We start from the raw sequence: 22,314 nt of genomic DNA on the forward strand, positions 1-22,314 counted from the left end.
ATCATTTAAGTTTTCTCTTGCCTTAATTGCGCCAAGGACGATGTGGCTTTCTTTCCTTAAAAGGGCATATCCAGGAATGTCAACGCAGGCAAGGGAGTGTTGGTGGAAGTTACATTTACTCCTGCGGGGTAGTGAGGGCATATTCTGTATTTTATTACCACGAATAATGAAACAATATAGTATGTTTTCGAATATATTTAATTAGTTGTAACATTAATGTTGAATTAAGACCGAAATAACCAATAGATTGCTTTTCAAGAGAATGATAATAGTTTCTTCCATAATGAGCCACCCCCCGTATCTTCCTTAGTTGGTTTGTCCTGAATGTTCTGTACGGAACCCAACAACATGATTATCAGGAAGTGAAGGGCGGTGACCGTGGTTGAGAAAAGAGCAGTGTCGGGCTAGCAGACGGGTCGTTGTCAGGTAAGACTGTCTCCTTTAATTTGATTTGTTTCTGTATACTAACCTTACATTACTACACTGTAAATGTTTTGCTATCGAGATGCCACACAAATGGTGACAAGCGGCCCGTTAATGTGAATATACGCTGTTTTAACCATTCTGCGTGTTCAGTAGATTGCACTGAAAACATGGCTAACGGTTAGCTGCTGTGCTAATGTGTCCGCAGCGGATGATACATTAATACATAGGTAATTTGTTACGTGAATTATTAGCTAATTAATAAGCAAACCTCTACCCGTGAATCCGGTTTACTCCCGCGACAGCTCGGCGTTTGCACTGGGCTAACGCAGGCAAATTGAATGCGGCTCAAGCTAGGCCGCAAACGGTATGCGTACTTAATAATGCGCAAGACGTTGACATCAGATCATATCCTGAAACAAATTAGCATGAGGATGAGTTCGTTGAGTTTTGGAGCAATTTGAATGCGTTGCTTTGAAAAAGTATGATAGGCGGTTTATACGTTGTATTAAAACATTTGATAATTAAAACGGTTAACAGTTGCACTCCTAACTATATCTGAATGTTCTTGAAACCTTTTATAATAACTCTCCTAGATAATATCTAGCCATAACACCACATTAGTCTCCCAATAGATGCAAAGCAGCTGTTGCTGTCCAAGCTGATTGAGACGATTTTTCCATCAACAGCCAATGGAAAATACATCAGCAAATGTCAACATTCAGCTGTGGCTGTAAAACACTCCTAAGTGTTCCTTTCAAAGCATTGCCTCATAAGGGCATCTGTCCTCACATCGCTAATTCTCCTGCGCTGCTCGGTGAAGGCAGTGAGCTGATCAACCTAGAAAGATGAGGAACATTTCCATTTATAGCCCAGTGTGGGACATCACACTGGGGAATCACTGCCAGAGAATTAAAATACCCTCCCACAGAGTTGTGGGCACAAACGACGTGATCTAATTTTGAGCAACAGCATGATCCATGTTGACTTCAGATTGACTCCCTTTTGTGTGATCTTTTTTGTCTGTCTAATTTCCACCTATTATATATTTTGTCTTTTTCCTTTCTTGTCTATTTATTTGATAAGTTGTTTCCTTAAGGAGAAAGCTCTTGGCTGCAGGATGTATGATCTAACATGTATACATTTCATTCCTTTCCACAGGTAAAAACAAATAAAGAGTCAAAATGTCTAGCAAAAAAGCAAAGGGAAAGACCACGAAGAAGCGCCCTCAGCGCGCAACTTCCAATGTCTTCGCCATGTTTGACCAGTCTCAGATCCAGGAGTTCAAGGAGGCTTTCAACATGATCGACCAGAACCGTGATGGGTTTGTGGACAAAGAGGACCTTCACGATATGCTGGCTTCACTGGGTGAGTAGGAGAGCCTCTGAGTCACTTGCTGTAATCAGTTCTGCACTTTATACATGTGGGTGTGCACATCCACTGCTTACTGTTGGAAAACTCGTTATACAAGCAAGCATATTTTAATCGTCAGCTGACAGTGTCACCTTAAACCACTTCTGTAGTTGAAACGCATCAGACTAAGTGGACCGTACTGGTGTCATTTTTATAGGAAAAAACCCAACTGATGAATACCTGGAGGCCATGATGATGGAAGCCCCTGGACCCATTAATTTCACCATGTTCCTGACCATGTTTGGGGAGAAGCTCAATGGCACAGACCCTGAAGATGTGATCAGAAATGCATTTGCCTGCTTTGATGAGGAGGGGACAGGTAAATTCTGAGTTGTTACAAAATAATCTATGGTGCTTTTGTTGACACAAAGATCAGTTTTGCATTAGCTTTAAAAGAGCCATAAAATAAGATTATTCGGTTTCATGTTTTTTTTTGTTTTTGTTTTTTTTTCAATTCTTACCTTCACCCGTTTAATGTAAAGCACATGACATTGAGACTGTCTGAAAGGTGTTTTTACAAATAGTTTCCTTCCCTAAACTAATCTAGCTTTGTAAAGACAAACTCTTAAATATGGTAATGCAATCATTGCAAGCAGAAGGGGAATTCTCCGGGAGATGATTCAGGCCGTCTTGGCCTTATCTAATTTGACTGTCTTCTCCTCAGGTTTCATCCAGGAAGATTACCTCAGAGATCTGCTCACAACAATGGGTGACCGGTTTACAGATGAGGAGGTGGACGAGCTCTTCAGAGAGGCCCCCATCGACAAGAAAAGCAACTTCAACTACGTGGAGTTCACACGCATCCTCAAGCACGGTGCCAAGGATAAGGACGATTAAAGGGCCCTACCAGCAGAATTCTTTCCACACTCTTGGCCTCTCCCGTCAGCCAGATCGCCGCGCCGCATGTCTCGACTCTCCAGTACAAGCCCCCTTTTAAACAAACCAAAGCAATAACTATCCACTATTGTGTGTTGTGAACTTCAAGTTTTGCAAATGTACACATCTCTTAATGAGAAGAAAAATATTCAAGTCAGTTGTAAAATGTTTTTCCTGTCATGTCAAAGATGTGAATGTGGCAGCACCTTGGAAGCTCGAAGGGATACGTCTTTGCAATTCATGTGATCAGGTTTAGCGGAATTTTTACATTTTATAATATGAACTTTTTAAATAAAGCATTCTATCAAGTTGTATTTTGCTGACTGTTTCCCTTCCATAAATGACAACTGAAATAAGGTTGCATTATTCTCTTTATTTTGCCTGTAGCATAGGTGAAATGCTCACACACAACTTTTCTTTCTTTGGTTGCTTGTCGAGACCTGACAAGTCGACTCCCTCCTCACTGAATTCATTCAGCGTGTACCGACGAGCACTAGCTGAATTCTTTCTGTGAGGGCAAATGAAAACAATCTCTACTGAAACCAACGGCGTTGGGTTTTAATTTCCATATGTAATGTTATCAGACGAGCGTGATACGGTTGATGCCACCTGACTGTCGGCTTACAATCTTTTTAGCAGCAGTAGCTACATGAGCTCATAATTTACATAGCAAATGCCAAAATTTGTATCCTTTACAGAAGCGAATGTGTCAACTTTTGAAGGGGTTGCAAGTAATGAGATCTCATCGGTGTGAAAAACCTTTTTCAACATGCTACACTATGACTTGTTTTGTGTACTATGACTTAAATTATGACTTTTCTGACATTCTACTGGCTTTTTTTTTTTACTTTTTTTCGACATACTGTACTATGGCCTTTTTTTCTTCCTTTTTTTTTTACTTTTTTCACATACTTTTCTGATTTTTTATTATATACTTTAATGACTTTTTTTCTTTTTTGACATATTGTACTGACTTTTTTGTAACTTTTTTTTTTACTTTTTTCGACATACTTTACTATGACTTTTTTTTTTACTTTTTTCAACATACTTTACTATGACTTTACTTTTTTGACATACTGTACTGACTTTTTTGTAACTTTACTTTTATCGACATACTTTACTATGACTTTTTTAAACCTTTTGACATGCTATACTATGACTTTTTCAACATGCTATACTATGACTTGTTTTGTGTACTATGACAAATTATGACTTTTTTCTGACATTCTACTGGCTTTTTTTTTTTTTTTTACTTTGACTTTTTTTCAACATACTGTACTATGGCCTTTTTTTCTTTCTTTTTTACTTTTTTCAACATACTTTTCTGATTTTTTTTTTATATACTTTAATGACTTTTTTTTACTTTTTTGACATACTGTACTGACTTTTTTGTAACTTTTTTTTTTTTACTTTTTTCGACATACTTTACTATGACTTTTATTTTACTTTTTTCGACATACTTTACTATGACTTTTTTTGACATACTTTAATGACTACTTTTTTGACATACTGTACTGACTTTTTTGTTACTTTTATCGACATACTTTACTATGACTTTTTTAAACCTTTTGACATGCTATACTAGGACTTTTTCAACATGCTATACTATGACTTGTTTTGTGTACTATGACAAATTATGACTTTTTTCCGACATTCTACTGGCTTTTTTTTTTACTTTTACTTTTTTTCGACATACTTTACTATGACTTTTTTTTACTTTTTTCGACATACTTTACTATGACTTTTTTTGACATACTTTAATGACTACTTTTTTGACATACTGTACTGACTTTTTTGTTACTTTTATCGACATACTTTACTATGACTTTTTTAAACCTTTTGACATGCTATACTATGACTTTTTCAACATGCTATACTATGACTTGTTTTGTGTACTATGACAAATTATGACTTTTTTCCGACATTCTACTGGCTTTTTTTTTTTTTTTTTTACTTTTTTTAGACATACTGTACTATGGCCTTTTTTTCTTTCTTTTTTTTTTTACTTTTTTCGACATACTTTTCGGATTTTTTTTTATATACTTTAATTACTTTTTTGACATACTGTACTGACTTTTTTGTAACTTTTTTTTTTACTTTTTTCGACATTACTATGACTTTTTTTTACTTTTTTCGACATACTTTACTATGACTTTTTTTTTACTTTTTTGACATACTTTAATGACTTTTTACTTTTTTGACATACTGTACTGACTTTTTTGTAACTTTTTTGTAACTTTTTTCAACATACTTTACTATGACTTTTTTAAACCTTTTGACATGCTATACTATGACTTTTTCAACGTGCTATACTATAACTTAAATTATGACTTTTCAACATATACTATGACTTTTTTTTCAAACTTTTCTCGACATACTAAACTGATTTCGACATATACATTACTTTTTTGTACTTTTTTGACATGCCATACTCTTGACTTTTTTTTTTTTTTTCACCATGCTATGCAATCATTTTTTATTACTTTTTAGTTTCCATATGTAATGTTATCAGACTAGCGTGATACGGTTGATGCCACCTATGACTGTCGGCTTACAATCTTTTTAGCAGCAGTAGCTACATGAGCTCATAATTTACATAGCAAATGCCAAAATTTGTATCCTTTACAGAAGAGAATGTGTCTCAACTTTTGAAGGCGCTGCAAGTAATGAGATCTCATCGGTGTGAAAAACCTTTTTCAACATGCTACACTATGACTTTTTTCAACATGCTACACTATGACTTGTTTTGTGTACTATGACTTAAATTATGATTTTTTTCCGACATTCTACTGGCTTTTTTTTTTTTTTACTTTTACTATTTTTCGACATACTGTACTATGGCCTCTTTTTTTATTTTTTTACTTTTTTTAGACATACTGTACTATGGCCTTTTTTTCTTTCTTTTTTTTTTTTCTTTTTTTGACATACTTTTCTGATTTTTTTTAATATACTTTAATGACTTTTTTTTACTTTTTTGACATACTGTACTGGAGGGCTGCACGGTGGTGTAGTGGGTAGCACTCTCGCCTCACAGCAAGAGGGTCCTGGGTTCGATTCCCGGGTCGGCCCGGGTTCCTTCTGTGTGGAGTTTGCATGTTCTCCCCGTGTAAGCGTGGGTTCTCCACAGTCCAAAGACATGCAGGATGGGGATAGGTTCATTGGTGACTCTAAATTGCCCGTAGGTGTGAATGTGAGCGTGAATGGTTGTTTGTCTCTACATGTCTCCCTGTGATAGACTGGCGTCCTGTCCAGGGTGTACCCTGCCTTCGCCCAATGACAGCTGGGATCGGCTCCAGCCCCCCCGTGACCCTAAATACAGGATAAGCGGTAGAAAATGGATGGATGGATGGACATACTGTACTGACTTTTTTGTAACTTTTTTAAAAACTTTTTTCGACATACTTTACTATGACTTTTTTAAACCTTTTGACATGCTATACTATGACTTTTTCAACATGCTATACTATAACTTAAATTATGACTTTACAACATATACTATGACTTTTTTTTTTAACTTTTCTCGACATACTAAACTGATTTCGACACATACATTGCTTTTTTGTACTTTTTTGACATGCCATACTTGACTTTTTTTTTTTTTTTTCGCCATTACTTTTTTTTTACATACTATATTATACTATGCTTTTTATGTCTTATTTGATATGCTATACTATTAGTTTTTTCGACATAGATACTATGACTTATATTCCTACTTTTGTCAATTTTTTGGACTTGCTAAAAACATTTTTTTTTTACTTTCTTCGACATACTATGCAGACTTTTTTCAACACGCTATACTATGACTTTTTATTACTTTTTTCGTCACACTTCAATTTGATATAGTAGGACTTTTCTTCTAATTTTTTCGACATCCTAAACTATGACTTTTTTTTTAATTACTTTTTTTCGACATGCAATGAAAAACTCGTTCAAAAAATTCAATTTATTAATTCTCCCCAGTGAACAATTTGAGCTGCAGAACGTGTATACACACACAACAAACATAACAAAACATACAATGTAACAAAAAAAACATACAGCATGTTGACATAACATGCCAATTAAATGTTATAAATATTGATTGGCAAAAAAATGTCATTACAAATTTCACGTAGTAAATTACACAAAATATAAAAAGTCATACTAAAGTTCTTATAATATCTAAATAGTCATACTATTGTGTGTCATGAAAATGTCCTATAAAAGCTCTGTCATATTATCATATACTACATGCCACAATAGAATATTTTTATGACATTGGAACTAAGGGAAACCTTTTGAGTTGGATTATGAAAGTTTTATCAAATGTGTTATGTCGCCCTCTATTGTCTAAATGAAAAATGCAAGCTGTATGGTGCTACCTTCACACGCTATCGGTAAATATAACAACTACACGTGTAGATCATAGAGGTTAATAACATGACTTTGTACGGTGGTGTGCTGCCATCAGGAAGTAATCCCAGTTCATTGGGATACATAATATGAAAAGATTACGGGAGAGGTTAAGGCCCTGGGTTGACCCCATGTGTGCATGCTTGAGTTAATTCTGAAATTTACGAGGTGCCCTGAACGCCTCTCGAGCCTTACGGAACCACGCTAGGACAGCATCTTCGCTGTCGCCGGTTCCGTCTGTGAGCCTGTGTGCTGCCGTCGGAATGTCCAGGTATGAACTTATCCTGTTTAATTTAGCCATTTGCTGTTTATTCGTCACTGTGAGCCGAAGTGTCAGCTTTTAAACACGCTAATCTGAGCAGCGCAACTCTTCTAGGCTAGCCGCAAAGCTAAGCAGCTAAGTAGCTAACATTAGCTAACAGCAACCTCAAGGTTGGTTAACAGAAGAGTGAGTTGATGGGAGGAGCTGAGTGAGTTAGTCTTGTTGTTATCTGATTTGGTTTCATAGTGGGAATGTTTGAGTTTACTTTTTTGTGTTTTTTTTTTAAAGTTTGTCTTGTTGTTGTTGCAGCTGGGTCTGAAGAACAGTCCTGGTGCGGGGTCATGGCTCTGAAGCTGATCCAGAGAGCTCCACTCTTCAGGCAGTTTGGGATTCAGCGTTACCCCTCCATCGGACCTGTCTGCACCACCAGGCTCCCGAGAGCCAGCAGTGAAGGTCAGCCCTCATGTGTCGCCTGCCTGTGCACCTCAGCGGGCAGCTGCATCCGCAGACGGGGCTGCAAGAAGCTCCAGTTGGACTTGGGGATAAGAAACCTGACCACCATAGCTAAGGAGCCGTCCTTCGTCGCCTGCAGCTCTGTGGGACTCCACAGAGACTCGGGACCCCTGTTCCGACTGACCCAGCTGCACCGACCCACGGCTGCAGAGGAGCAGGCTTTCCAGCAGCGGCTGGGGAGCTGCTCCTCGTCTCGGCAGGTCTTCACACTGCTGCGCTCCGTGGGGATCATGTCCGACACCATGGCTGCAGCAGCACTTCACCGTGTGGCCGACCTGGAGCAGGAGGGCGACTGTCTGAAGGACCCCGCAGTGCTGGAGAAGGCCACCATCACATCTCTGTGCTTCCAGCTGGAGCAGGACTCTGGGCGGCTGACAGATGCTGGTCTGGTTTCAGCTCTCCTGGCTTGCACTCGCCTCTTCTTGGACCCTTGGAGCACGTTGATGGTGCGGCTGGTGTCTGAGAGCCAGGAGAGGTTGGACCGAGGGCAGATGAGTGTGGGGCAGCTGTGCACCCTGGGCCAGGCGATGCTGGCTATAGAGGGTCCCAACTGTGTGATGCTGGTGCAGGTGATGGAGCAAATCCAGAAGCAGAAGCCTGCCCAGTGGAGCCTGGCAGATCTCATCGCTGTCTATAGATTCCTGCAAGGTGGCGTGGTCCAAGATGGAAAACACCGGGACCTTCTGAACGCCATGCACACCCACGCCATGACGGTCACCTCCCGCATGGATCCTCCTGCGGTCAGCGGGCTGCTCAGTGCTCTCGTGACCCTGAACCAGACGCAGGCCGTGCCTCTTGTGATAAATCTGTGTAAGCAGGCTGTGCGGCATGTACCTCGCTTCACCGATGAGGAGCTCACCGTTGTGCTCGGGGCCCTAATGCACTTCGGTCACAGCGATCATTACTTCGTGGAGGCGATGGAGAGGTACGTTCCCACCATGTCCTTCACCTCGCACCCAGAGACGGTAACCAAGGTGATCCAGTTCTTTGGCCGGAGGAACATCCTGTCCCAGACTGTGTTTGACGCCGTTGCAGAGAGCTTCGTGTACCGAGCAGACGACTACAGCACCAGCCAGGTGGCGAGGCAGATCATGGCCTTCGGAAAGCTCGGCTACCTTCCTCCCAACGCTGGCGAGGTGTTCGGGAAAGTTGAAACCATCCTACGTACGCGCTTCTCACACTTCCAGCCCCGGACGCTGCTCAACCTCCTTCACGCCTGCACACTGGTGGAGAGGTTCCCTGTGAACTTTGTCTCCAAAGTTTTCAGCAGTTACTTCCTCCAGCAACTGCAAGGTAAAACACCCGGTCATACACCAGCAATATGTCCAACCTTTTCATGAAGGCGTGATTAAAAAGAATACCCGGCTGCATTTTTTTGTCTCCAGAGCAGGGCACAGGAATGGACCGGATCGTCCTGGCACAGCTGACCCAGCTCTACATGACTCTGAAGTTGGAATGTCCTTTCTATGAGGTAAAAATATTGGATATGTCAAGGACGAGAAAAGCAGAACAGAATGACAAGGGAACAATGCACAGCCACAAACCTGAATACACACCCTCCTACTTGACGTGATCAGTGTGCGAGGTCCAGTGCATTCCAGTTATCTGTGATAAAACCTGTACTGGTGACGTTCTACTTTTCACATAATGACTGAAGACCGACACAAAACAGATGTGAACCTGTCGGGTTCTGTTGCTCAGTTTTGTAAATGGATACAGAACATTTCCCAGTTGAAATAATTAAATGTCACCACGTATTGAAGCATCCGTTATGGTTTAGTATGGGTGACCTTGTGCTTTTATTCTGAAGGCTTAGACCAAAACATATTTTACATGTCGCTTTCCTCTAAATATTTTGGATGTTTAGGTCAGTTGCTCAATAGAAATCAGAAAAAATGACTTCCAACCAAAAATGATGTTGTAGGGTGGATTTAGTTGGAAAGACTTTAAGTGTTTGCGTTCCTTCCCACCTTCTGTCGTCCCCTCAGGGTCCCAAGCTCCTTCCGAAGTACCGCGTCAAGTCTTTCCTCATGTCTGGACGCTCTCTGGAGACCCCGGTGGACGCACATCTGTACAACTCTGTGAAAAATGGACTGGTGGATTTGCTCGGGGCTCGTTCATACTTTGGATCCAAAGTTCTGACGCCGTACTGCTACACACTCGGTAACGGAGCAGCTGCCAATCTCCTAAATGTTTCCCGTAGACGCCGAAAAGGGCTCGACCTCAACGTTTGTTTTTGTTCTTGTAGACGTGGAGATCAAACTTGATGAAGACGGATATGTGCTGCCTGCCAGTCACATTGATGATGTATACACAAGGTAAATGTTTTTATGTATTATACAAAGTTGTAAAATCCCTCTGAAGTTCATGTTTGAGACCTGATTTAAACACATCGTACTGTTGTTGTGTGTTTCAGGATAGCTCTTTGTATTGATGGTCAGAAGAGGTTCACTACAAACTCGAGGCAGCTTCTTGGAAAAGAGGCCATCAAGCAGCGACACCTGAGGCTTCTGGGATATGAAGTTGTTCAGGTTAGCCCCCCAACTTTTGTTGTTTGCTTTAGGGAGTCAGCAATTTGTGTTCTTTTAGAATTTTCTGCCAGATGTCCATCTGCCAAAATGGTACCTAAAAACATTGTTATGAAATGACTGAATAAGGATTTCTATTTTTTCTAGATCCCTTACTATGAATTTGAAAAACTGCGAAACAAGACCAGCGTGGTGGAGTATCTGCACCAAAGAATCTTCCCTCACACTTACAGGCTGAGCTGGTGATGATTCGTTTCTTTCTTCAAGAAATCTTTATTTATTTTTTCAAACAAATGTAAAGAAAAAAAACTGTTTTAAGTTATTGATTATGCAGTTACTCATACTTGACAATAAAGTGATTTTTGTATAAATAATGACTGTTGTGTGACTTCGATGTATTGTTTGAAAAATATAATTTATTTTTTTCTTGGCAACTCATGCTGCTGAAACTGTACAAAGTTAAGAGAATCCCAATTCAAACAATCACCTCGGATACATATGAGCTCAAGCACAGAATAATAATCAAAGTTTAATTAAAGATACCTGATTTAATGTTCATCAATCGTCTGACAGAAGATACTTTGGCGTTCTGTGCTGCACTATAAGGTTGGGAGTGTCAGTTGGATAAATACAAAAAAGGCTATGATACATGTAAAACTAGCACAGGCGTTCTGATTGTTCCTTTATGTAGCAGGAATTTGAGGAAGGCCAAACTCGTCCACCAGGACACCATCCTGAAACGCAGTCAGAAAAATGCAAATGAATGAAAAGGTTCTGTACACTAATGAGAAAACTCATAACTAATGGAAATATGCTGCGAACGGTGACGTACCCTGTTCATGGACTTGTCGCCGGGTACGCCCTCTGGGATGGAGGGAGCTGTTGCAGCCTCATCCAGGTAGGAGCTGTCGTCATCCATCAGGAGCTCGTCTCCCAAAGCATCCAGCTCTGTGGACACATAATCGCTTCAATGTAACAGCAATCAGTAGCTCTATCGCCCCTCAACGTAAAAATCAATGAGCATTTTTTTATTACTGGTAAATTACGGTCAAAGTAAAATACAAACGATATATGCTGGGTCTTTAATGAGCACTAGAAGCCCTGGAGAAACGGCCTTTAGTGGGGAACATCACCTCTTTAAAAGCTGTACAACGCAGGCTGCTGTTGCAACTGTGGCTTCAGCATTATACTTAATACGATATCATAGGAAAATTCCTGCATTCCTGGAAGTGTTTTACTGACCCGCTTCCAAGTCATCGTCATCAAGTTCGGGCGTGCCATAGCTTCTGCCCAGCGCCTCCTGGATGTCGTTGGCATCCTCCATCATGTCCCCGAGCTCATCTTGAAGATCCTGAATATTAAAAGAAAATAAGGGTCAAAATGTTGGCATTTCATCTTTTGGCACCGTAACAAAAACGTATATAAAATCAAATATGTAGTTTTGAGGTGGGGTTGTTTGAGGTTACTTATTTATATTCAGCGTATCGTCTACAGTAGATGTTGGTCGGCACACCACCAGTTTGGAGAAACAGACAGGAGTGACCGCACAGAAGAAACAAACTGACAATGCCTAAAAATAGCTATATTTTTCATTGGAGAATGGTGGCTTTGAAGAGAGCAGAGATTGATATAATGCTTCAGTTGCAGCTCAGACCTCCAAAGCTGTCTTAAGAGAAGGTAAAGCTGTGAAAATATGCCGGATTAATACCCATACAATCAAACTTTAAAACATCCAAACGATCATTTTAATGAAAGTCTCACTGGCTCAAAACTTTCTACCACAGTAACTCAATTCCATGAAAATGTGGTGCCCTTTTTTCCTCAAAACTTCTAGTCTACAATAATATTTTTAAGATGTAAATACATCATTAGGGGGAGAATAGGGTGTATTGTATTATATATTATATTATATGCTCAATTATTTACAGTGACACCATCTTATCTGGTGATGCCAATTGTCTTGGTTGTTAATTCTGTACTAAAAATAACCCACATACCTCAATCTGATCAATTTTCACATGCTTGTATGCTTTCTTCATGTCTTTGAGGCCGATTTTCATGGCATCAACCTAAAAAGGAAACAGCAAACGTTAGCAGAAAGATCATTTTTCTTCAGTTACTTTTCTCTGCGGGAGAGAAAACGCATTTGATAGATAATTGACTCTCTTACTGTAGTTTTTGTGTCTTTAAGGGTCTGGATTGTGTAGTTTGCTTGTTCCATGTTGAACGACTGCTGCATGAGGTTATCTCTCTGGCTTTCATACCTGGAAGATATAGTGATTAAATAAAGTTATCCATAATGAATAACTATGGTTGGCAAGGACAACGTGAAGCTTTTATGGTTCATTTGACACATTTAATACCATTAACAATCTTACATCAGGAAATAAAAGTACTCACATTCGCTTCTGCTTCAGAACTCTCAGAGCCTTTTGCTTGACCATGTTCTGTTAAATGAAAACATTATTGAGAATACTTCATAAAAGGATTAACTGGTGATCAACATGAACTGAACAAAAAGTATGATTCATTTCTAATAGTTCCTGATTAAATTAAATATATATTAAATAAAATAAATAACATTTGTAGAATTTTATTGAAGCAAAGTTATGATACAGCTGCATTTAACATTTGAGAACTTTTATTAAATAAAAATATGAGTTTGTCAAAAAATATGTTAACATTTCTTGCTGTAAGGAATTTGAAAAGGTATAAGTTGTGAAACACATCTCATGATACTGAAAGATATCATATTGTTATTATAATATCTGTATTTATTGGTGTTGTGCAAAACTATCATATTGTACAACATAGAAGTAAAGGATGAGAACTCATTAATTTACTTCTTAAGTGTTTCTCCTTAATAGCAAATACTCCCCTTACACCAAGGGTTCGAGTCTGCGTTTCCCAGCATATGGGTGTGTCTCTTTTATCAAAAACATTGAAATGTTTGTGGATTCTCACTTTATATTGAAATATGACGTTAATTTGGACCTGGCGGCATCATTAAGGCTTTCAAGAGAAGAGCTTATTCCCTTTGTTATTTTACAGCACAATGGACAACGAATCTCACCTTTGAGGGTCCGTCTCTCATCTTTTTCATCTGGTCCTTGTATTTCACAAGTTCAGTATCTAGTCTGGCAATCTTCTTGTCAACAGACTCTGAACGAGAATCAACCTTCAAGTAAAAATTTAAAAAAAAACAGTGATAAGGACATCAACGTTTTGGCTCAATATCAAGTATCTTAAAATGGGTCTTTCAGAATAAATATAGGCAATTCTAAGTAACTGATGAATTGCATAGAGGGCTTTTCCTTTGGCTATACATACACATACGTTAATTGGGGCTTATTGAGTACCATTACTCACGTCATATGTTTCTTCCTCCACCCTAGTTTGCTAATAATAGCTCTTCCTAGACAAATAACCTGTTTAACTGGTTGGTGTCAGTCATTTCACTAAGAGAGCGACGTGGTTTCTGTTGTGTGCCAATCAAATGGCTCAAATTCCTGGTGGAAATTACATTATGCTGATTCATTACGTGCCCAGTGAATCGCATTGCTTTGTTTAAATGCCTTGTTTATCGACCGATACTATCAATACGTTGTGTTCGATAAAAACGCACAATGGGACAATCCTGTCTTCCATAATTAATACAACAACTAATACCTAATATGTTCCTTTAATATGACAACATGACATTTATTTATAACAAACGTTGGCCTGTTTTCTGCTCATAAAAGTTAGCTAACACTTGCCCAACAGCTAGCTAGCTTGTTTACTTTGTTCGAGACATCGCTCAAAAAGTTATTTCGGGATAATACTTACGGTTCCTATGCAGTCCGTTAGGTTGGGTGGTGGAGCTTTGGGTGTCCCCCTGCCAAATATTCGGTTCATTTTGGCGAAAAATAAGGCTTCAAACTATTAAAAAAAGGCTGCGTTAGCTGGCTGTCGCTGTTCACCGTCCGGACTGAAGGAAAACACCCGGAAGAAACAGTGAGGTGACGTCAGAGGAGTCACGTGGTCATTGCTCCACTTAGCCGCACCCTCCAACCAGCTCTCTTCGTGTTTCAAATGAGTTGTTTGTATTCATGTCCCTTGCAATAACACATTTGAACAACATCAATATATAAATATGATTTATGATTTTTTTTTTTTTGTACAAAACAGTAAGAGACAAAACATGATATGAGGCCTGTGTTGTTTTTTTCACCAGATCAACCATATTTCAGTAATTACACTTTTCGTCCTCTGGAGGGAGCTGCTGGCATACAGTAAATCTCTATGAGTAAAATACTCCTGAAGAAGACTCCTGACTGACACTCATCTCTTAAACTAAAACTGTTATTCATCAATCAAAGTGACATTTAAATAATGAACTGTGAGGGATTTATTTTAAGATCAAATATTTAAAAGTATTTGAGGCGGTGCAAACAGAAATATATTTCTGGCAGCATTTAATTAGAGTATCACAGTCACACTGCAGATAATTTAGAAATCAAAACTGACAACAAGATGAGCTCGTCGATGCAAGAGAAGAGAATCAATGTGGATTTGTTAAACTTCCTTTAATATATCATCATTTCACACACACACACAGGATGATTTGATCAATACGTCTGCTGTTGGGTTGACAGCAGACAAAGCCAATATACAGCATCAGGAGATTTACACACGAAGCACACAGACTGAAAAGAAAACAATGATGTACTGGTCACAGTGGAGTTTCTTAGAATATGTCTCTTATTTTGTTGTCAGGTAACAAAACGTCTGTGCTTTATCTATTTTGTATGTCAGTATACATAGAGGTTTGTAAATAATGAAAAAAAAAACTTTCACCATAAATACAAAGCTCTGGTTTAGGGACATGAGTGTGAAAGAGAATATTCATCTATATGGATTTTATTTCTGAATTATGTAAATATCAGCTGTCTTCTAATAAGATATATGTGTTTATACCATGAGCAATCCTATGGTTATATAATACAGAGTCTATTTTGCAGTACATTCAAAATAACAGCACTGTCCATCAAGCTGTTGCTTTATATTATCATAGCAATGATCATTCACATGCTACAAATACAGTATATTTCAATTATGTGCAAAGTTGCTATCTATACAAAATAATGTAAAGACACGCTATTATACTACATACAGTTGACAGAATAAACTGCATTTAACAGACTTCTCTAAACAGCCATTTATGTCTTCAAATTGCACTGATTTCCCTACAGTAATAGCACGAGTGTTTCAATAGGACTATTAGTATCATGGTAAAAGCCACACAAAGCACATGTGATTGAATGATATAGATCATAAATTGAACAACTTATCAAACTGGATACAAATCCAGAGTCAAAGCTGATACAGAGCCCTCTGTCAAATTTTAAAAGCACATTCAAGTCCAGGATTTTTCACTTTTCTCCCTTTAAAGCAGCTTTTTTTTCCTTTTTTAACTCTCAGTGACTTTAAAGTTCAACACGAGTCAGTTCTCTCACATTGGGGTCAATCGGCACAATTCAAACTCTTCTCAGGGGTGAAAATGGATTTTGGCACATAGCTGATGTCAGTGATCCATGCAGCTACCACTGACACGTTAACTGTACTATTAAAAAAGCTGCTGTTTGACCCCATTGAGTTATCATTACTCAAATCAATCTCCTCTATGTATTATCCTGGACTTTTAAAGGCACATTTGGCATTATAGGAGGAAATAATAGGAATAGATAGAATTTGAGAAAGGCATAGAAACAATGAAATGAGCATAAAACAATTAAACACTGATGTAACAATTATAATGCATCACAGAGCCAATCACGTTTCATCTGTTTGTTCCAATTTTTCCATTAAAATTCTCAAGTTTGCTTCCATCTAAATACAAAATCTGCTGTGAGGAAAAAAACGGAATGAAATGACATGAGTGTTGGCCCACGTTAAACCCCAAATGATAATGAAAATCAATTCTGCGACAGAGTCAAAACTACATGGATGATGTGACATGGGTGAGGCCCAGGTCATGCGAGTCTTCTTTTCCAATGTGGGAAATTGAAGACAGTTCCACTGCTAGTCACGACTGCTTTCTAGTCCCATCTGGGTTCTCCAGGGGAACGGCGGCCTCCCGCACGCTGGCCATCTTCTTGCCGCCCGGCACCTTCTCCCCCTTCAGTTTGGCCGAGAGGCAGAAGTCTTTGAAGCAGCGTTTGAAGTTCTCATCCAGGAAGGCGTACAGGACCGGGTTCAGGCTGCTGTTTGTGTAGCCCAGCGCCACGCAGAAGAAGTAGGCGGCCATGATGGCGGTGGTTTCCGGTATGCTCACGAGCGCCTTGACCAGGATGAAGATGTGAATGGGCGTCCAGCAGACCACGAACACGGCCACCACGACCACCACCAGCCGCGTGATCCGCCGCAGGTTGCGGTCTTTTTCCCGCGAGCCGGACAACATCCGGACGCTCTTCAGCCTCAGGACCATGAGGGAGTAGCACACGGTGATGATGAGCACGGGCACGACGAAGGCGAAGACGAACACGCATATCTTCATCAGCGTGTCCCAGTAGACGTACGGCTCTGGGAATTGCAAGGCACACTCAGTTATGTCTGCAAAAGGACAGAGGGAGGGAGGAGATGGAAGTTAAGTGATGAAGTGCACTTGTGCTTTTATTGTAAATAAAATTCCACTCTGTATCAATTTATCAAGCAGGAATGGAACGGCTAATCTGCACTCAGAGTGGAACCTTTTTTTTCTTACATCATCTATATTCAGGACGGATGTGAGGCAAATGGAAAACTGTGCCGACGGACGATAGAATACATTTTCTGCCCTTAAAATATTATGCTTTAAGCACGCCTGCCATCTTTTTCAGCTTTATTCAGCGGGATGGTGGAAGCTCTTCCTCACCGCTCTTCGTCTGCGTGCCACCCAGGACGAACGCGGGTATCCCCGCCGCCGACGACAGGATCCAGATGCACACGTTGATCATCTTGGCTTTGATGGGCGTGCGGAAGTCCAGGGCCTTCACGGGGTGGCACACGGCCACGTAGCGGTCCACGCTCATCATGGTGAGGGTGAAGATGCTGGTGAACATGTTGTAGTAGTCGATGGCGATGAAGACCTTGCAGACCACCTCGCCGAAGGGCCACGTGTTCAACAGGTAGTCGGTGCTCTGGAAGGGCATCGTCGTGGTGACGAGGGCGTCGGCGAGCGCCAGGTTGAAGATGTAAATGTTGGTGGCGGTCTTCATCTTGGTGTACCTGTTGATGCAGAACACAAGGTTGTCCTGTGATGGTTCTGTCGGAGCCTAGAGACCCACATAGCAACCGTGTGCTGCTTGGCTGACTCTTCAGAAGAACTCCTTCTTGGCTCATCATGAATTAAACATCGTCCATTACTCCTACAATGCTTCCTTGAATCCGTAATGTACATTTTTCTGACTAACACTTCATTGCTATGAATAGTATGCTGCTGATTGCGGGTCATATGCCGCCAACTCATTAAATTATTACAGCAGTATGTATTCGTCTTGTGAAGTTAATTTTTGTGGTGGTTGCAGGATGCAAAGGGATTAATAAAAGATCCGATTGGCTCTTCTTATCTATAGTGACAGGGCAACATCACCATGGCTCACAGGAGGTGATGCAGTTTTTACTTAAAAAAAACAATGATTTACTCAAAATCAAGCCCAAATTTTTCCCATTTCCAAAGATAAAATCATTGGATGAAGCCAAAAATGTTCTCCTTTCTGTGTGTCGTTTTATGCCACTGCAATAAAGCAAGTAGGAAGTCAGGCGTAGTATGAAGAGCAAGCAAGTCCACATACTGTAGGGAGTGAGTCGGGGTGGGTAGGTGGCCAAACAAACACAGGACTTTCACCCAGGAGGGCCCTGATATTGCCCGGTACAAAACCAGAAGCCAGGAGTTGATTTATATGATCGCTACTAGTTTACGTAACAAACTCCTGTATTTTAACCCAAAGCAGGATATTTTCCGAAACCTAAAGTAGTTTTGTTTGAATTTTCATGAAACAAAACATTTAAAACTGTGTGATAAGTTGGGAATGAGAAAGGCAAAAAGCTTTAAAATGCAATGAGACAGTTGTTTAGTGTTGAGCAGGTTGCACAAAGTGGTTTTATCTGAGCTTGATCTGGAAATGAAACCAGATGAGAGCCGTGAGAGTGAATCAAAACTGTCAACCAAAACAATGAGCTGAAAGACGCTAAATGTCCCGTAAAGCTGAGCCGAAAACTACAGTTGGGTGAAAATCATCTGATTACATTACATGTTTGATCCATTGTTGATGTAAAAATATTGACTAGAGCTGTAACACAAACCATCTAAAGCCATGAGGTTGTCAGATACTTCCACTAACGCATTAGAGATCAACGTCTAATGTGCGTCCGGGGTTGCCGTGGTAACCTCAGTGTTTGGATGGGAATCCTTTCAGGCGTTGTTAACACTAAATCAACAGCAAAACGTACAGTCTTTCCCGTTACCAACGTGATAAAATTGGCTTCTAGGACAGGCGTCCCAATCAATCTGATTTGAGGTAATTGTGGTCTATGGACGAAGCGTTCTGGATGTCACTGCTGCATTTCGCATTACATCAGAGGAGATTTGTTGGCTCTCACGCGCCATAAATAATGGCCAATGAGGTGCGAGCGGGCCATCAGCTTGATAAAGCACCGCTGGTTTCAAGTGTGATTAATATCATGTCCGCCACGGGAGAATTCTACAGAATATTTGTATTAGATCTTGGGAGCTTGAGGGTTATTAGATTCATAAAATGGGTTGCAGACAGGATCGATTCTTACATCGCCGTGCTTTACACAGTTAGAAATTAGAAATGAAAAGATTCATCTCAAGCCTTTTATCGAAACTTAACTCCCGTTTTGTCTCTTGTGACTAAGTTCATATATATTTATAATCCGATGCTGTCCCAGCCATTTAACATGCATTAAGCTCTTTGGATGAGCTGTTAGTGGGCTCCAGAGCAGGGGACCTGTTTCTATTGAGCATCCAGGCTCGGAGAGAGGAACTATGACATGGACCAGATGGCCTTGAGGTCACTGTGAAAGCCCAAGGGTTGGTGCCAGTGCCTTCTCTGCGAGTAATAACATTTACAGTACAGTGGGGGAACATCCATCTGCATGGGCCTCTGTTGTTTTAATGCGTTTCCAAAAACATTAGGCTGCCCATGCATGCACAAAAAGACTAATTATTTTCTCTTAACTATCATTTATTCAGTCAAAAAAAAGGTAAAAACACATTTATATCCTTCCTTTTCTATTGCTACATAAACTTAGTGTATTTCTGGCACTCCCTGTAATTATTGCATGTTTATTTTGTTCTTACCTGATGATGACATACATGACGAGGCAGTTGCCCAACAAGCCGACCACAAACACCACGGAGTAGACGGCGGTGATGATGGGGATGATGGGAGACATGCCCTCCGGCTCCCAGCTCTCATCGTGGCTCGCGTTGCGGCTCTCGGGGTATCCGGACATCCAGGCGGAAGAATTCAGCGGACAGTCTTCCAGCGGCGTGGGGAGGCACTTACTGTCTTCTTTGAAGATTTCAACCGGAGTGATTTCCATTTTGACACCTGCACGTTCAAAAAAAGGACGCAAAATGCTTGCAATGAAGTGATGCTGCACCTAATTATGTGCGTAAATGGTAACGTCGGAGTGTCTGAGCCAGAAAAACGGATATGAAAAAAAATGGTAAAACCGTGACAGCCTCACACAAACTTCACCCACTTGTAGATCATGCAATAAACAGACAGCAGACATTTGATGGGGAAACGTCAACACACATGCAACTCGAAGCTTCCAAGTTACTCACCTTGATCGGCTCCAATCAGCGGACGCAGCCTGTGAAAGAGTTTGTTGTTGTTTAATTATTCAGCCCGGCCGGGTCGTTGTGTTCCCTCGGTGAAGTGAAGGTTACGGCTCGTCAAAGTTTGTGGATGGCACTGACTGCGCGCCTGGAGAGGAGCAGCGGCGCCTTTGCGGACTCTCGTGCACACGCGCTGATGGAGAGGCGGCGCGCGGTCGGGCTCGACTCACACACACACACGCACACGCACGTGCGCGCGCGCACACACACACTAACCAAGATGAGATGACAATAACCTGCAGGCACACAGCGTCCGACAATCTGGGTAAAAACTGTTAAATAATAAATATATAAATAATAAATAATTTGTCCTTTTGTGATGAATGTGAAATTCACATCACAGCTCTTCTCTACAAGAAAAAGGAAAAATGTTATTTTTTCTGCTGCAAATTTGAGAGGAATTTGCTCTGTTAAAGCAGACACTTGGGGGAGGTGAGGGGGAGGCAGAGGGGAGGAGACGCGGGAGAAATTAATGTAGTATTCACCTCTGAGGTCATAACCGCTCCGGCTTGGCGGTGCACATTTCTGTTTGAGTGGACGGATTCCAGAGGGACAGGAGAGGTGGAGATTATATATATAACCAAGGCTTCAAAGCACCCACCAGCACACAGGATGACCCCCCATTGCACCTTCTACGTCTCTGTAAAAGCAATACAGTCGACACAATCAGCCTCGGATCTCACAATATTGCTGCTTTGTTATTATTTCTATTCATTCTCTCGAATTAATAACAGTTAATTGGATTAGTTCTCTTTAAAATGTGCTCATCTTCATGAATGCTGCTCTGTAGAGCAATATATCTTCTCAAGGAGGCAGTGAAGAAATATTCTTAACGTACAGTGTCCTTCCGACTCTGAAGCCCCCTCAGTCTGATGCATTGAGCTCTTTTCTTAAGGATCAGTGTAGGCGCCAGGAAACGGCTCTTCTTTGTGCTGCATCTCTGGCAGCAGGCTGAACATGGTATTATGAAAGCAGTGGAGTGTGTGAGATGGCAGAGCGCACAAATGTATGAGCTGCATCCGTCTGCAGCTAGACTTACTGGCTGTGTCTATAACGGCTCAAAAAACAAAGTGGTGTCTGCTTGTAACACACATTTGCTGTAGGTTCTATACATATATCAATAATATAGATTTTCATAGAGTTAACATACTTAAATAATGCTCATAGTGTACTTCTATTTAGATTTAATCAATCCATCAATGTTCATAATCCATCAATCAACTGATCTTTAGCAGCTTTCAAGACAAAGTGCTTTACAAACGACTGACAAGCGAAAAAATAAACAGCTAAACAACTTGAGACTTATGAGAACTAGAAATCATACAAGTGAAATTTGTAGTTTTATCTATATAAAATAAACATCATCATTTTGTATTTTCCACTGAGTTTTAATGAAATCAGAAGAAGATAAAGGTATTTAAAGGAAACTGAAATTAATTAAATTAAATGTTATGGCTGCATGTAACCATAAGACTAAAAATAAGAAACGTACAGATGTTTACATTGGATAAATTAGGGCGACACAGCATTATTTACAGCGGATCATAATGCGAGTCGCCCTCTGAAGAAGTAAAAGACTTCTTGCTGATTCCTTGAGGATCTGTCGGCTTCTGTCGGTAATTATAGTGAATTTAAAGAGAGAAACCAACGAAAAGTCCAAAGTCATGATTGCAGAAAGAAAAGCGATTTAAACAGATTCTCTGCTGACTCAATCCGAGTATGAGCTCATTTCTGATCTGCTTCCACTGCAAATTGTTGATTGTCAGAAATTTCTTTGTGAAACAATCAGGCCAATTATCCGGAGTCATTCAAATTAAGGAAATGGTATCTGGCGACATTTTAATTTATTTATCTACCCACACTAATTGTTCACTTATAACAAAACTGTGTAACTAAATATGAATCCATTTATCTTTTGTATAAAGTGTTTGAATGCTGAGGTTTTTCATGAGTGGATATAAAACTCTAAAAAATGCTAGAGATGTGATCTATGAATATGCTGAATGTTAATTAGT

The 22,314-nt window shown here is 40.2% G+C and overlaps 4 protein-coding genes across 4 annotated transcripts; 2 read left to right on the top strand and 2 right to left on the bottom strand.

Moving 5' to 3' along the window:
• Positions 1–310: 310 nt before the first annotated feature.
• Positions 311–3,026, top strand: myl12.1 (myosin, light chain 12-1). The gene is made up of 4 exons (XM_084033955.1): positions 311–426; positions 1,585–1,791; positions 1,994–2,155; positions 2,501–3,026. The coding sequence occupies exons 2-4, from the start codon at positions 1,608–1,610 to the stop codon at positions 2,671–2,673; spliced, it is 519 nt and encodes a 172-aa protein (XP_083890081.1). The 5' UTR covers positions 311–426; positions 1,585–1,607; the 3' UTR covers positions 2,674–3,026.
• A 3,417-nt stretch (positions 3,027–6,443) lies between these two features.
• fastkd3 (FAST kinase domains 3) lies at positions 6,444–10,776 on the top strand. Its single transcript, XM_084033770.1, has 7 exons — positions 6,444–7,375; positions 7,676–9,172; positions 9,265–9,350; positions 9,868–10,042; positions 10,128–10,197; positions 10,296–10,410; positions 10,555–10,776. The coding sequence occupies exons 2-7, from the start codon at positions 7,708–7,710 to the stop codon at positions 10,651–10,653; spliced, it is 2,010 nt and encodes a 669-aa protein (XP_083889896.1). The 5' UTR covers positions 6,444–7,375; positions 7,676–7,707; the 3' UTR covers positions 10,654–10,776.
• A 27-nt stretch (positions 10,777–10,803) lies between these two features.
• chmp5b (charged multivesicular body protein 5b) lies at positions 10,804–14,389 on the bottom strand. The gene is made up of 8 exons (XM_084033771.1): positions 14,236–14,389; positions 13,481–13,585; positions 12,808–12,854; positions 12,578–12,671; positions 12,405–12,476; positions 11,650–11,758; positions 11,240–11,355; positions 10,804–11,141 (listed from the first exon to the last, which is right to left on the bottom strand). Exons 1-8 carry the CDS (start codon positions 14,302–14,304, stop codon positions 11,091–11,093), a joined length of 663 nt encoding a protein of 220 aa, XP_083889897.1. The 5' UTR covers positions 14,305–14,389; the 3' UTR covers positions 10,804–11,090.
• Positions 14,390–14,998: 609 nt separating this feature from the next.
• Positions 14,999–20,365, bottom strand: LOC311029063 (delta-type opioid receptor-like). Its single transcript, XM_084033952.1, has 4 exons — positions 20,246–20,365; positions 19,754–20,006; positions 17,303–17,655; positions 14,999–17,001 (listed from the first exon to the last, which is right to left on the bottom strand). Exons 2-4 carry the CDS (start codon positions 19,996–19,998, stop codon positions 16,475–16,477), a joined length of 1,125 nt encoding a protein of 374 aa, XP_083890078.1. The 5' UTR covers positions 19,999–20,006; positions 20,246–20,365; the 3' UTR covers positions 14,999–16,474.
• Positions 20,366–22,314: the final 1,949 nt, after the last annotated feature.

The sequence above is a fragment of the Eutrigla gurnardus genome (assembly GCF_963514095.1).
Source record: "Eutrigla gurnardus genome assembly, chromosome: 18".
Classification (NCBI taxonomy): domain Eukaryota; kingdom Metazoa; phylum Chordata; class Actinopteri; order Perciformes; family Triglidae; genus Eutrigla; species Eutrigla gurnardus.